This window comes from Rhinoderma darwinii, chromosome 1 (genome assembly GCF_050947455.1).
Source record: "Rhinoderma darwinii isolate aRhiDar2 chromosome 1, aRhiDar2.hap1, whole genome shotgun sequence".
NCBI lineage: Eukaryota > Metazoa > Chordata > Amphibia > Anura > Rhinodermatidae > Rhinoderma > Rhinoderma darwinii.
The window spans coordinates 169435880-169449299 of record NC_134687.1 but is presented as its reverse complement, the minus strand read 5'-3'; the positions used below and the strand labels follow the sequence as shown (position 1 = coordinate 169449299).

Genomic DNA, 13420 nt, shown 5'->3' with positions numbered 1-13420 from the left:
CAGTCCAATGGTCAGGCCGAGAGGATCAATCAGATCTTGGAGAACTACCTACGCCACTTCATCTCCAAGCAGCATGATGACTTGGTGCAGCTGCTTCCGTGGGCTGAGTTCTCATATAGTAATCGCACCACCGTTCTTCATTGTCTACGGCCAACACCCACAAATTCCTCTCCCGATGCCCGATACTTCCGAGGTACCAGCGTCTGAATCCGCTTTTAAAGACTTCCTGCAGATTTGGCAGCAGACTCGATCCCCCATCCGAATGCCAGTCGATCGCATGAAACGGAAGGCTGACACAAGGAGAGGAGAACCTCCTCAATTTCTCCCTGGCACGAAGGTCTGGCTGTCTTCTAGGAATATCCGACTAAGGGTGCCATCATGCAAATTTGCTCCCAGGTTCCTCGGACCCTTCAAGATCCTTCAGCAGATCAATCCTGTCTCCTACAAGCTTCGGCTGCCTCCTACCCTCAAGATCCCCAACTACTTCCATGTCTCCCTCCTGAAGTCGGTGGTTCTGAACTGCTATACCAAGACTCCTAGCCCTGCGGTTGCCTCCAGCGGTCCTTCAGACACCTTTGAGGTTAAGGAGATCTTGGACACCAAAGAAGTGAGAGGAAAGACTTTTTATTTGGTTTATTGGAGGGGGTTTGGTCCTGAAGAGAGGTCCTGGAAACCAGAGAAGAACCTCAATGCTCCTTCTCTTCCGAAGATGTTTCTCTCTCGCTCTGGTCCCAAGAAGAGGGGGCTGCTGGTGTAGCAGAAAAAGGAGTCACCGCGGGCGCTGCTGCACTTCAATGGAACCAAAATGCTTGGAAGGTTCAGATCGTTAGTAATGATGTACGGAAAAGTATAAGAATAAATGGAATTTATTAATAGTATGACTACGCGTTTCAATGCCGTACTGGCATCTTCATCATGACCTGATGAAGATGCCAGTACGGCATTGAAACGCGTAGTCATACTATTAATAAATTCCATTTATTCTTATACTTTTCCGTACATCATTACTAACGATCTGAACCTTCCAAGCATTTTGGTTCCATTGAAGTGCAGCAGCGCCCGCGGTGACTCCTTTTTCTGCTACACCAGCATAACCTTCGCGGTCGTTCTTTTGAATCACCGGTCCCGAGTCCTGGCAGCAGCTGTACCTTTATCCTTTATTGCCTTCTACCATCCGTTACCAGGTGAGTACCACTCTTCTTGTACACCACTCCATACCTGGGTAACCTGCACTATGTGGCGCCGTGTTTTCTGCTTTTTCTCATCAAGAAGAGGGGGCGTAAGAGGAGGGATACTGTCATGTTCGTGGCTGCGGGTCATCAGCGCCACTGTCCCCATGACAGCCGCAGCTACGAGTCGGCGAGCGCTGGCCCCAGTCTCCTCCTCAGGAGACGCCAGCGCTCGCTTCCACTCACCTCAGCCAGATCCCGTAGGGTGCGCGCGCATGCTCGGACCTTGATGAAGCATCAGGCTGTGAGTACTCCGGACTATAAGAGGGGTTTAGCCCCCTGCTTCGATGCCTGAGCGTTGTTGTTGTTTCCCTAGTTTGTCTATGCAATGGTCTCCTCGTGTGTTACTGTTCCTGTTCCCTGCATTCCGTACTATCCTGGTCGAGTACTGTGCTGAGCCTCGAGTCGTGCCGTGCTGTATACAACGCCTGACCTGCTGCACCATGCCTGACGCCTACCTGCTGCCTAGTCCCAGCCGAGCCTGCCTTGCTACTGTTCGAGCTTCCACAGGTACCTATACGAACTATACACATTGACCTGCGCCCCGTTGGACAGCTGCCATACCGCCAAGGTGGTACGGCCCAGTGGGTCCACAGACCCTACGTGACACCGGTGCTTCAGTCCATTACTACACTAGGGCCACATGTGGGATATTTCTCAAAACTGCAGAATCTGGGCAATAAGTATTGAGTTGTGTTTCTCTGGTAAAACCTTCTGTTTTACAGAAAAAAAAATTAATAAAAATGATTTTCTGACAAAAAAAAAAAAATGTAAATTTCACCTCTACTTTGCTTTAAATTCCCGTGAAACACCTAAAGGGTTAATAAACTTTCTAAATGCTGTTGTGAATACTTTGAGGGCTCTAGTTTCTAAAATGGGGTGTTTTCATAGGGGTTTCTAATATATAGGCTCCTCAAAGCAACTTCAGAACTGATCTGGAACCTAAAAAAAATAAAAAATGAGGCAATACTTTGCTTCTTACATTATGCTGATAATGAGCAGTGCCCACCCCGAGATGACCCCAGTTTTGACCGTTTGTATAAACGGAGACCCCTATTAGACCATTTCAGTGCCCCGTTTGCCCAAGCATACACCCCCGAGAAGTGTATTTCTGTTGATGGGTCCCTGGTACATTTTAAAGGGAGGCTTCATTTCCGCCAGTACCTGCCGAGTAAGAGGGCAAGGTATGGCGTGAAGATGTATAAGCTGTGCGAGAGTGCATCAGGGTATACTTACAAATTTAGGATATATGAAGGGAAGGACACCAGTATTCTGCCCACAGAATGCACCCCCCCTTACTGGGAGTTAATGCAAAAATTGTGTGGGATTTGGTGCACCCACTGCTGGACCAGGGTTACCACCTCTACCTGTATAATTTTTATACCAGCGTCCTACTCTTCAAGTGCCACGCTTCCAGAAGTACTGCGGCATGCGGTACTGCTAGAAGAAATCTGAGAGGCCTTCCTAAGACTCTGCTTGGGCAAATACTCAGGGGTGAAGGGTAAGAGCAGGGCACAATCTAGCAGCAACATATTGTGTGTCAAGTCCAAGGACAAGAGAGATGTCCTTGTATTGACAACAATACATGACCACACCAGTACCCATGTATCTCTACGAGGTACCAGCACATAAGACCCCCAAACCAGATTGCATCCTGGACTACAATAGGTACATGGGAGGGGTGGACTTGTCAGATCCAGTCCTGAAGCCCTACAGCGCCATGCGGTGTGGTATAAGAAGCTGGCCATGCACATCATACTGTAAAGGATCTGCCTGACACAGCTTCTGTGTCGACGCCCGTGGTTACTCACTCTTCACCTGCTCCTAAGTCTGGTCGAGTGACCCCTTCTTCCACCAATCAGTCGGGGAGGCTGAGGAGTGGGAGAGCCTATCACAGCCTGGCCAGACGGAGCTAGCTCCCACCCTCTGTCTATTTATACCTTCACTTCCTGCTCCTCCTTTGCCTGTGATTCTTTCAGTCTGTTTCCTGGCACTGCTGCTGCTGCTTACTACTTGTCTTCTGCTTCATATTGACCCTGGCTTGACTGACTATTCTCCTGCTCTGCGTTTTGTACCTCGTCCACTCCTGGTTTGACTCGGCTCGTTCACTATTCTCCTGCTCTACGTTTTGTACCTCGTCCACTCCTGGTTTGACTCGGCTCGTTCACTATTCTTGTTGCTCACGGGGTTGCCGTGGGCAACAGCCCCATTTCCCTTAGCTTCTGTGTACCCTTGTCTGTTTGTCTGTCGTGCACTTAGTGAGCGTAGGGACCATCGCCCAGTTGTACGCCGTCGCTTAGGACAGGCTGTTGCAAGTAGGCAGGGACTCAGTGGCGGGTAGATTAGGGCTCACCTGTCTGTCTCCCTACCCCGCCATTACACATACAGATGGCATTGTACAATGCTTATGTGCTATGTCGATGTACAGGCCAGAGGGGAACTTTCCTGGAATTTCAAGAGGTGGTTATCAAGAACCTAATCTTTAGGGACCAAGAAGGGGGGCACCCAGTACTTCTGGAAACAAGGCCACACACATCATACCAGGGCAACACTTTCCAGGAGAAGTTCCCCAACTGGCAAGAAGGGAAAAAGTCAAAAGAGGTGCAAAGTCTGCTATAAGAGGGGGATAAGGAAGAACACAATATATCAATGTAGAGGATAAAAGAGAAGGAAAAAAGCAGTATAGTGTCGGGTATCAGCTCCTGGCTCAGGAGGACAAGGAACGAGGCCAGGTGAGTTTGATCAAGGAGATGTTTTATTCAAACGACGACGCGTTTCTGGACCAGACTGGTCCCTTCGTCAGGTCCGTTAACTCTGTTTGTGCATGTAGATGCATTTGAATAATGTGAATAACATGTATTGTTTTTAGTAAACCTGATGTTAAATTTTTAACCATGGAGGGTGTCAATCCCGTAACGGCTTCTGAGTTTTTTTAATGAAAAATTGCTGTGCACCGGTTTGTTCCCGTTTTTTTTACTGCATATATGTGCACATTACACGTGCAAACAGTGTTAACTGACCTGTCGAAGGGACCAGTCTGGTCCAGAAACGTGTCGTCGTTTGAATAAAAGATCTCCTTGATCAAACTCACCTGGCCTTGTACCTTGTCCTCCTGAGCCTGGCGCCGATGCCCGATACTATACTGCTTTTTTCCTGCTCTTTTATCCCCTACATACCTGGTCCTTGGTGCTAAGGCATTAGTACCGAGGGACTGCAGTGGGTGGCAGCCGGCATCCTATACTATTTCACTCCACACATAACCTCGGAGGAGTGCTGTTGATCCCTCACCTTTTTCTACTGTGCAACGTGACACATGTCCTGAAAAACCAGGGCTCTGTAGGAAAGTGGTTTAAAATTTATCATACCTCCCTTAATTTTGAATCTACCCCAGTTTTACTTAGCCTGATTCACTCCGTACAGCTTATCCCCCTCATCTTTCCCTTCTGAGCCCTGCTGTGTGCCCAGGCAGCTAACAGCCACATTGAGGGTATTGCCATACCCGGGAGAACCCACACTACAGTTTATGGGGTGTATGTCTCCGGTCAAAATGCTCACTACACCTCTAGATGAATGCCTTAAGGGGTGTAGTTTTTAAAATGGGGTCACTTTTCAGGGACTTCAACTGTACTGTACCTCAGGGTCTTCTGCATTCATGACTTCGCACCATAAAATCCCCAGTAGGCCAAATGGTGGTCCTTTCCTACTGAACCCTCCCATGGGCCCAAACAGCAGTTTATCACCACAAATGGGGTATTGCCGCACTCTGAACAAATTGGGCAACAAAATGGGGTATTTTATTCCTTGTGAAAATAAGACATTTTGAGCCAAAACTACATCTTATTGGAAAAAATTAAATTTTTCTTAATTCCCAGCCCAATTCAAATAAATTCTGTGAAAAAACTGTGGGGTCTAAATGGTCACAACACCCATAAATGAATTCCTTGAGGGGTGTAGTTTCCAAAATGGGGTCACTTCTGGTGGGTTTCCATTGCACCCGAAAACCAATCCAGCAAAATCTGGACTCCAAAGAACACACAGCGCTCCTTCCCTTCTGAGGTCTCCCAAAGGTCCAAATGGCAGTTTATCGCTAACAAATGGGGGTATTGCTACACTCAGGAAAAATTGGGCAACAAAATTTGGTATTTTGTTCCCTGTGAAAATAAGAAATTTTGATGAAAAATGACATCTTGTTGGAAACAATTTAATTTTTTTAATTTCACAGCCCAATTCAAATACGTGCTGTGTAAAATCTGTGGGGTCAAAATGGTAACAACAACCATAATTTAATTCCTTGAGGGGTGTAGTTTACTAGGTAGTTTACTAGGTTCTTTGATTCTGGGGCTTGTGTTTTAGTCCACGAGCACACTAGAGCCACATGTGGTACATTTCTAAAAACGGCACAATCTGGACAATACATATTTATTATTGTTTCTCTGGTAAAACCTTGTGTGTTACAGAGAAAAAATGGAATAAAATTGAAATTCAGCAAGAAAAATGAAATTGGCAAATTTCACCTCCACTTTGCTTTAATTCCTGTGAAATGCCTAAAGGGTTAAAAAAACAAATGTTATAAATGCTGTTTTGAATACTTTGAGGGGTCTAGTTTTTAAAATGGGGTGTTTTATGGGTGTTTTTTAATACATAGGCCCCTCAAAGCCACTTCAGAACTGAACAGGTACCTTAAAAAAAAGGCTTTTGAAATTTTATTAAAAATATGAGAAATTGCTGTTTATGTTTTAAGCCTTGTAACGTCCAAGAAAACTAAAATAATTTAGAAAAAATGATGCCAATCTAAAGTAGACATATGGGAAATGTAAACTAGTAACTATTCTGGGTGGTATAACCATCTGCTTTACAAGCAGATGCATTAAAATTCCGAAAAATGCTATTTTTTCTAAATTTTCTCTAAATTTAGCAATTTTTCACAAATAAACACTGAATATATTGACCAAATTTTACCACTAACATAAAGCCCAATGTCTCACAAGAAAACAATTTTTAGAATCGCTTGGATAAGTTTAAGCATTGCGAATTTATTACCACATAAAGTGAAATATGTCAGATTTTAAAAATGGGCTCTGAGCAGCCTTAAGGCTAAAACTAGGCTGCGTCCTTAAGGGGTTAAAGCGATGTAATTCCTAAACCCTTCCTCAAATTAGGATGTGAATAACCTCAAATTAAAGCTGAGAGTCTGCACTTTAAGCCCATATTGATTATATAACTTTATATTCAATATGTTTTGGTAAACAGCTAAAATGACAAAACTTGTGTTACTGTCCAAATAATTCGACACCTAACTGTATACCCTTTGCCCACTATTCAGCAAAAATACCATTATCTTTACCCTGGATAAATTCAGGATGATTCCACAGATATTTGAATATTCGAAAGGAGAGACCATATCTCCTTCTCATTGCCCTCCAGGCCATTATAGTGTCTCTACATATTAAAGATTGCTTTATTTAGGTAAAACTGGCAGATGTATGTAAGAGCAAAGAGATCCCAGGGGGCATTTTTAAGTTTTTGTATCACACTTTCACCTCTGTACTTCCTCCCATTACTGTACAGCAGGCTCTAAAAATTCTCTTCAGAGCTCATGTTTCTCAGTATGTAATAAGAAGGCTGATTGCTTAACCAGTAATGTCTTTCCACTTATTGTCTCCCACTTGGGTTAAATTTGTATGTTGTACTTTGATTCATTGATTAATCTATCTCCACCTCTGGATTGCATAATCAGTGGTTCACAAATTTAATGTTACTGTCAAAATTGATCCAGTTAATTAGGAGAAAATACCAATAACCTACAGGATTTCATGGGATTTTACATCTCTCTTTGCCCGTCAGAGATGTAATCAAAATATAGGCTCGTATTTACGCAGGCTATAAACTTTCAGTGAACTATAGACATAAAGAGTTGTAAAATAGCTGACTGGACTGCTGGTAAAGCTGTCAGCTGTGTGTAGTAGCAGTAGAGACAAGGACAGTATAAAAATACCATTCTTCACTAAATAAATGGCTCCTGCACGGAGTCTGCAAAGTCTCTGCAATGAGAAAAGAATGTTACTTGTTGCCTAGTCTCATAGTGGATCTACTATGATGGAAATTATAGTCACTTTGTCTTCTGTCAACTTCACAGAACTTTTTGGAGTATAATTGACTATGATATACTATAATGGTCCAACTATGTGGCCTGTGGGAGAAGCAGAGAGGAGCTGGAAACTGCCACTGCCAATTCACTCTAGCAATCGGTGAAAGTCATAGTGGTCAGACATTTATTGCATATCCTACCGATATACTATAAATTGGGTCACCTTCCTCATATGTGTCATTTATAATACTAATGTCTTAGCCCCCTCAGGCACCGGGGTCTGGGTACGACTGCTACCTCTGCACCCCCTTAAGCTACATCCCCGGTTGCAGTGTAATGAAGTTAATCTTATATGACGATCACTTATTTTATACAGTTAGAAATAATCGTTCATGTCTGTTTTCTTTTCCTGCTTAAAGTTTTGGGTGTTTTAAATGTGAAATCATTTTACACTTTTTCACATTTACGGCCACTTTTCCAGAATGTGATTAGACTACTACTTGCACTTTTTAGTTATTCGCCATATAGATAATAGCCTTAACAGAAGCTAACTTTCAAGAGAAGGTAACTTTTGTCTTCATTTTAAACTTATTTCCTTTTACCACCAAGGATTACTTTATTAGGTTTATCGTAACAAACAGACACTTTGGGCATTTATAGTAATTGTTTAAAATGGCTTTAAAGAACATAATAGAAATACTAAAGAAAAACCTATTATTTTCACTCATTTCAGTAAACACAACTAAATGAAAATGACACTGAAGAGCACAGAGGTTTTTACTGAACTATGATTGAAAAGACATTTGCTGCTTGTATTATTTCAGAGGTGTAGCTTGACGCTTTAGGCTCTAATGCTAAATCTGCAACATGTCCCTTTTATAATATTAGTCTTTACTTATAGGGCAAAGGGCCATTTGGACCGAGGGCGCGACTGCTACCTGTGAACCTTCTATAGCTACACCTCCATATATAACTGTTAATGTTGTGCACTATAATAACTCGAGTTACCATTATGCAGTAAGGGTGCAGATGTAACATCTAAAAGAGTTTAATTTTTTTATTCTTTCTTATTTTTTACATGAGATGTGCACCACCAAGAGAAATGGTGTTGAAACTTAAGGAAGGAAAAGAGGAGAAAAAGTGATGTAAATGCATAAAATGTAACCTTTATTAATATGCCTTAAAATGATTAAAGACACTTTTAAATATATCACTGGTAGTATTATGGATGTTTATTATAATTTGAGCCAAGGGAAAGATGGACTGGATGTCCGCAGTATATTTGACTAGCCCAACCAATAAGTATACACAAATATACTGGGGACATCCAGCCCATCTGTCGCTGGGGTCAAATGATAATAAACACCCATAATCCCAAAAGTGTCATATTTTAAAGTGTCATTAATCAGTTTAAAGCGTATTAATAAAGTTTACGTTTTATGAATTTACATCGCCTTTTCTACTTCCCTAAGTCTCAACACCATTATGCAGTAGGATTACAATCTGTCATATGGAAAATTATTACGTTAAGATTTCTCAATGAATTGGTTAAAATCATCTCTTCTACTATAGTATTAAAAATGAAGTACAGTATCTATGGAAAAAGTTACCACTATTTGCTTCTGAAGTAGTCAAGAAGAGGCTTGTATACATGCTACTAAAGACAACTTTTTTTCTGCTTTTATGGTTTCATGATAATCCTCAAAAAGGAAAAATGGCATTCAGGATAAATCCGTCCAGATCCACACTGCATACTGATTGGCCAATCACGCACAGAGTTGTGAAGTGAGAATTAAAGAACTTTGTCTAGCGGTGTGGGTGCGGGAAGAGAGGATGGGGTGTACTGGCAGGAACTTTTAAAGGGGGCATCTGGCAAAAGCACACTTTTTATGGCAGCAACTGGCATTGATTGTTTTTGAGGGCACATGGCATGGACTGTTTATAAGGGTAACATGGCAGGCACTTTTAATGTAAGCAACATTATCTGCACTTTTTATGAAGCAGCACGGAAGGCACAGTTTGCAGGAGCAGTATGGTAGGCACTGTTTATGGAGGCAGCTTGCTAATGCTGTCTATTAGGGTCACATACAGTAGCTGACACTAAATACTGGTGGCAGAGAGTCTTTGTGGGAACAATGTAGTGTAAGATGCCGTTAATAGGGGCAGGAAAGCACTGTTATGTGGGGCTGACATTACTATTGGAACACCTCAGCATTGTTACTATAGCATCTAAAACATTGGTGTTGTCTTATTTCAAAACAGAGGAGCCATGATGATAATGTGACAAATTCTGCAGAAGCAAGTCATATACTAAAAGAAACTAAAAGAACCCTCGTGATGGTCTTGGCCAGAGAAAGTAAGCGACAACTATCAAAGAAGATGTCAATTGTGAATAATTGGATTCAACATTTTTTTGTTAGAATGTGTTCTCGAGTGCACCTGATTATTTGTAATAATCCCTTTGTACGGTCTGCATGCTTTGTAAACCATTTGTGTGACACTTATATGACCACTGGAAATAATACTCAGTCATGCGATGGTGGTATAATACAGTCACAGTATAGTAGCATAATTAAATTTATTGTATGGTGATTTGTGCACTGTACACTATGGGTGAGATTTACTAAACAAAATGTGCCAAAATTTTACTGCAAATTGTGGCAAGGATTGAAGTATATGAAGTGTGCCAAATGTATTGTGTTTTAGATGTTTTTCCCACCTTTACTCTACCCTATTATTGTCCCAAAGTGCTGCAGGTATAAGGGGCTTCTAACAATGTCCTCTGGGCCATAAAACCGTTAACCGAGCAATAGCAATAGTTTTTCGAGGCCACAACACACAGAAATATAATATTTTAAGAAGGAAAGCATTTATCATAGCTGCAGGAACTACTTTCAAAGTTACACTACCTACTTCACAATGGGGATAACCTGGGGATAATAGATGGAAATGTATTTTGGGGCAACAACATGGAGGGTGGGGTAGAAACAGGGTATGACTAGGGGGATAAAACTGGGAATGGACATACAAAGATTGCAGGCAGGACGATGGGGGACCGTCTCAACCATGCTTACTATGCCAGGTAGAAACTAACGGTCAGCAAGCTTTACTCTCTATGCTGCTAGTACAAGAGTATCTAGCAGCACCTTGAGCGCGCACAGAGAAATCAGCACAGCTTGATTGACATCATGCACATACCGCCGACATTTGCTCCCAATCAGAGGAACATGCTGTGGGGAAAATGGAAGGAAAAATACACTTTGAGGGTAAGAAATTAAATTAGATGGCATGATTAGACTCGGATTTTAATGTTTATTGACGCTGGGGGGTGAAGGCTTCATGTGGGAATAACCCTTTATAGCGACGCCAAAAGATGTTGTTGTAGGCTCGGGACCTGCACCGCCTGACGTCAAAAGACAGTGGGCGGTCGGGAAGGAGTTAAGTCAAAACAACTTGATTTCGCACAGAGAGCGGAATGAGCAAATGTCCTCTTATATATTAAGCCTTATTTGCAGCTGATATTTGTATCTAATATCAATTGTTGTGTATGAAAATTTTGTACTAAAAAAAGCAAAACTCTAAATCAAGGGAATTTTAGGTGACCTTGAAATTAAATCTTGAATCTTTTGGTGTTTTATCTATCTATCTATCTATCTATCTATCTATCTATCTATCTATCTATCTATCTATCTATCTATCTATCTATCTATCTATCTATCTATCTATCTATCTATCTATCTATCTATCATCTAAACAAAAACAGCAAGGAAGCAGCACAGTGATGGGAAGAGAGTTTGGGTGCAGGCTATTGAACACCACTCCTGTGTTCAAATAGTATAAAAAAAAACAGAAGAACGGCAGCATTCCAAAAGATTCCGTGAAAAAGTTGAACTTTATTCACCCTGCAATGTTTCAGCTCACTCAATTGAGCTTTTCTCAAGCTATCTATCTGGTTATTTACAGTAAGTTTTTGTTACCATGCATAACTTACCATGATATTTTTGTGAATGAATCCCTGTCTGTAACGTGCTGGTTTCAGGTGTGGATATTCTTCTGTACTTGTGACTTTAATATTCCAAATCTTTTTCCAAGCGTCATAAAGTTGTATGTGTACTGGATAGACACCTGAATGATGGGGAGCCACTGCATAACCCATGTCTGTTGGAATACCATGCTCCTGTAATATATTGATTGATAGAGACATGAGGTACTGAATAGCAAAGCAAAAATAATACAACAGTAAAAAAAAGCCCAAACAAAAACATAACTTATTCCTTTAAACCTCCACTAAGGAGGATGAGTGTAGAAAAATAATTACTACCCTCATCCCCTACCACAATATTATATACTGATGGATTATTTATTCTTAAAAAAAACAAAAAAACAATAGGTAACAAATAATTGTGAAATCATGCTCTTTTACGCATATTTTGTTACAATTTGAAATGAGATTATTACAGAATTAAATAATGTGATATGATGGGGTTATCAACACCAATGGCAGACATTGACAACAGAGGAGCATTGACAATGGTGGACATTGACAGCTAGATAGGAAACAGTGTAACCACTCATATGTGATCTAATAGAGTACTGTTATTTTTTTAAGGTAGCAGTGGGCACACTTGTTGGCAGGGCCTCTCTACAGCTGCTCATGTTGCACATATGGCACGGTAAGCCTTTTTTTAACTTCTGTTAAATAAAAGGCCTTTTTTCGCCATTGGAATAGCAATTGTCTGGTATTAGGCATGTAGATCTCTTGGACACAGAGCTAGTGCTCAGCATAGATGCAATACTTTAACCCTAAAACATAAATTAAATAAATAAGAGTACAAAAGACTAATCAGCCCCTATATAGCAATAATTGTAGCTCCACCGTTAAAAGTGAAATATAAATCAAAGCATAGTTATCATAGTTATGTGAAAACCAGTTCTGACTGGTTTTAAGTGATTAGTAGCCAAGCTATCCAGGCAAACATGCTAATGGTATATAATATGATCCTGGCCATTTTTTTCCCAATTGCATTACGTCCTTGGATTCCTGTCTCATAAGTGCACAGGCTACATTTTCCCTTTGAAAACTTGTACCTGCTAATTATTTTTCTAGCATTAGAGTATTTTCAAATGCCTTCTAGTCCTAGCCTATATTGCTGTTGAATAAGCTCTAGAGTATTAGGTAGTGTACAGAGGTATATCCTTTAAAACAAAGATCCGTATCCTGTCTAATCTGCAAAATAAGGCTAAACATGGAGTAGTTCTAGCTAATACCTGAGCTGCCATGTTACCAGTTGAGGTCTGAGTAGACTCATGATACATCATTACCATGTTTCTTGGTTAGCTTCTTCTTGGTCTGCTTTAGTGCTAGTTTGAAATTCTGATCCAGTTATGTTGTTAGGTTGTATGCCACCCTTCTTTTATAATCACCCTATCATCTGCTTGTTATTAACCCCCCTCAATCTCAATCCAAATAATAGACTTTTAAGTAATTTGTCTAAATTTATAGGCCCTTTTACACCGCTCATTTGCTCCTGTCACAGGGAGCTATGGATGGGGACGAGCGGTCGTTACTCCGTTCTCTCGTCCCCATACAATATTATCATGTCGGCAGCACATCTCCCTGTTTACACAGGAAGATGTGCTGCTGACAACGATAATATTTCACTTTTTTAAAACGATACGACCAGCAGATGATTGAGTTGGTCGTATTGTTTGCTCGTTTATCTGCTGATAATTACCTTGTTTACACTGGGCAACTATCGGCAATGCTCGTCTGCCCGATAATAGTTCAGTGTAAAACCCCCTTAAAGAGGCTCTGTCACCACATTATAAGTGCCCTATCTCCTACATAAGGAAATTGCCGCTATAATGTAGGTGACAGCAGTGCTTTTTATTTTAAAAAATTATCTGTTTTCACCATGTTATTAGCGATTTTAGATTTATGCTAATGAGTTGCTTAATGCCCAAGTGGGCTTGTTTAACTATTGACCAAGTGGGTGTTGTACAGGGGAGTTTATGACTCTGACCAATCAGCATCATGCACTCCTCTCCATTCATTTAGGCAGCGCATAGGGATCCTTTTAGATCAGTATGTGCTGTCTTATAC

General features: G+C 41.2%; 1 protein-coding gene across 1 annotated transcript in view; it reads right to left on the bottom strand.

Moving 5' to 3' along the window:
• LOC142738186 (bifunctional heparan sulfate N-deacetylase/N-sulfotransferase 3-like) overlaps positions 1–13420 on the bottom strand; it is a 365924-nt gene that overhangs the window by 169357 nt on the left and 183147 nt on the right. Inside the window, exon 5 of the mRNA XM_075849744.1 lies at positions 11309–11494. Coding sequence (XP_075705859.1) covers positions 11309–11494 — 186 coding nt within the window. The remainder of the gene's footprint in view (positions 1–11308; positions 11495–13420) is intronic.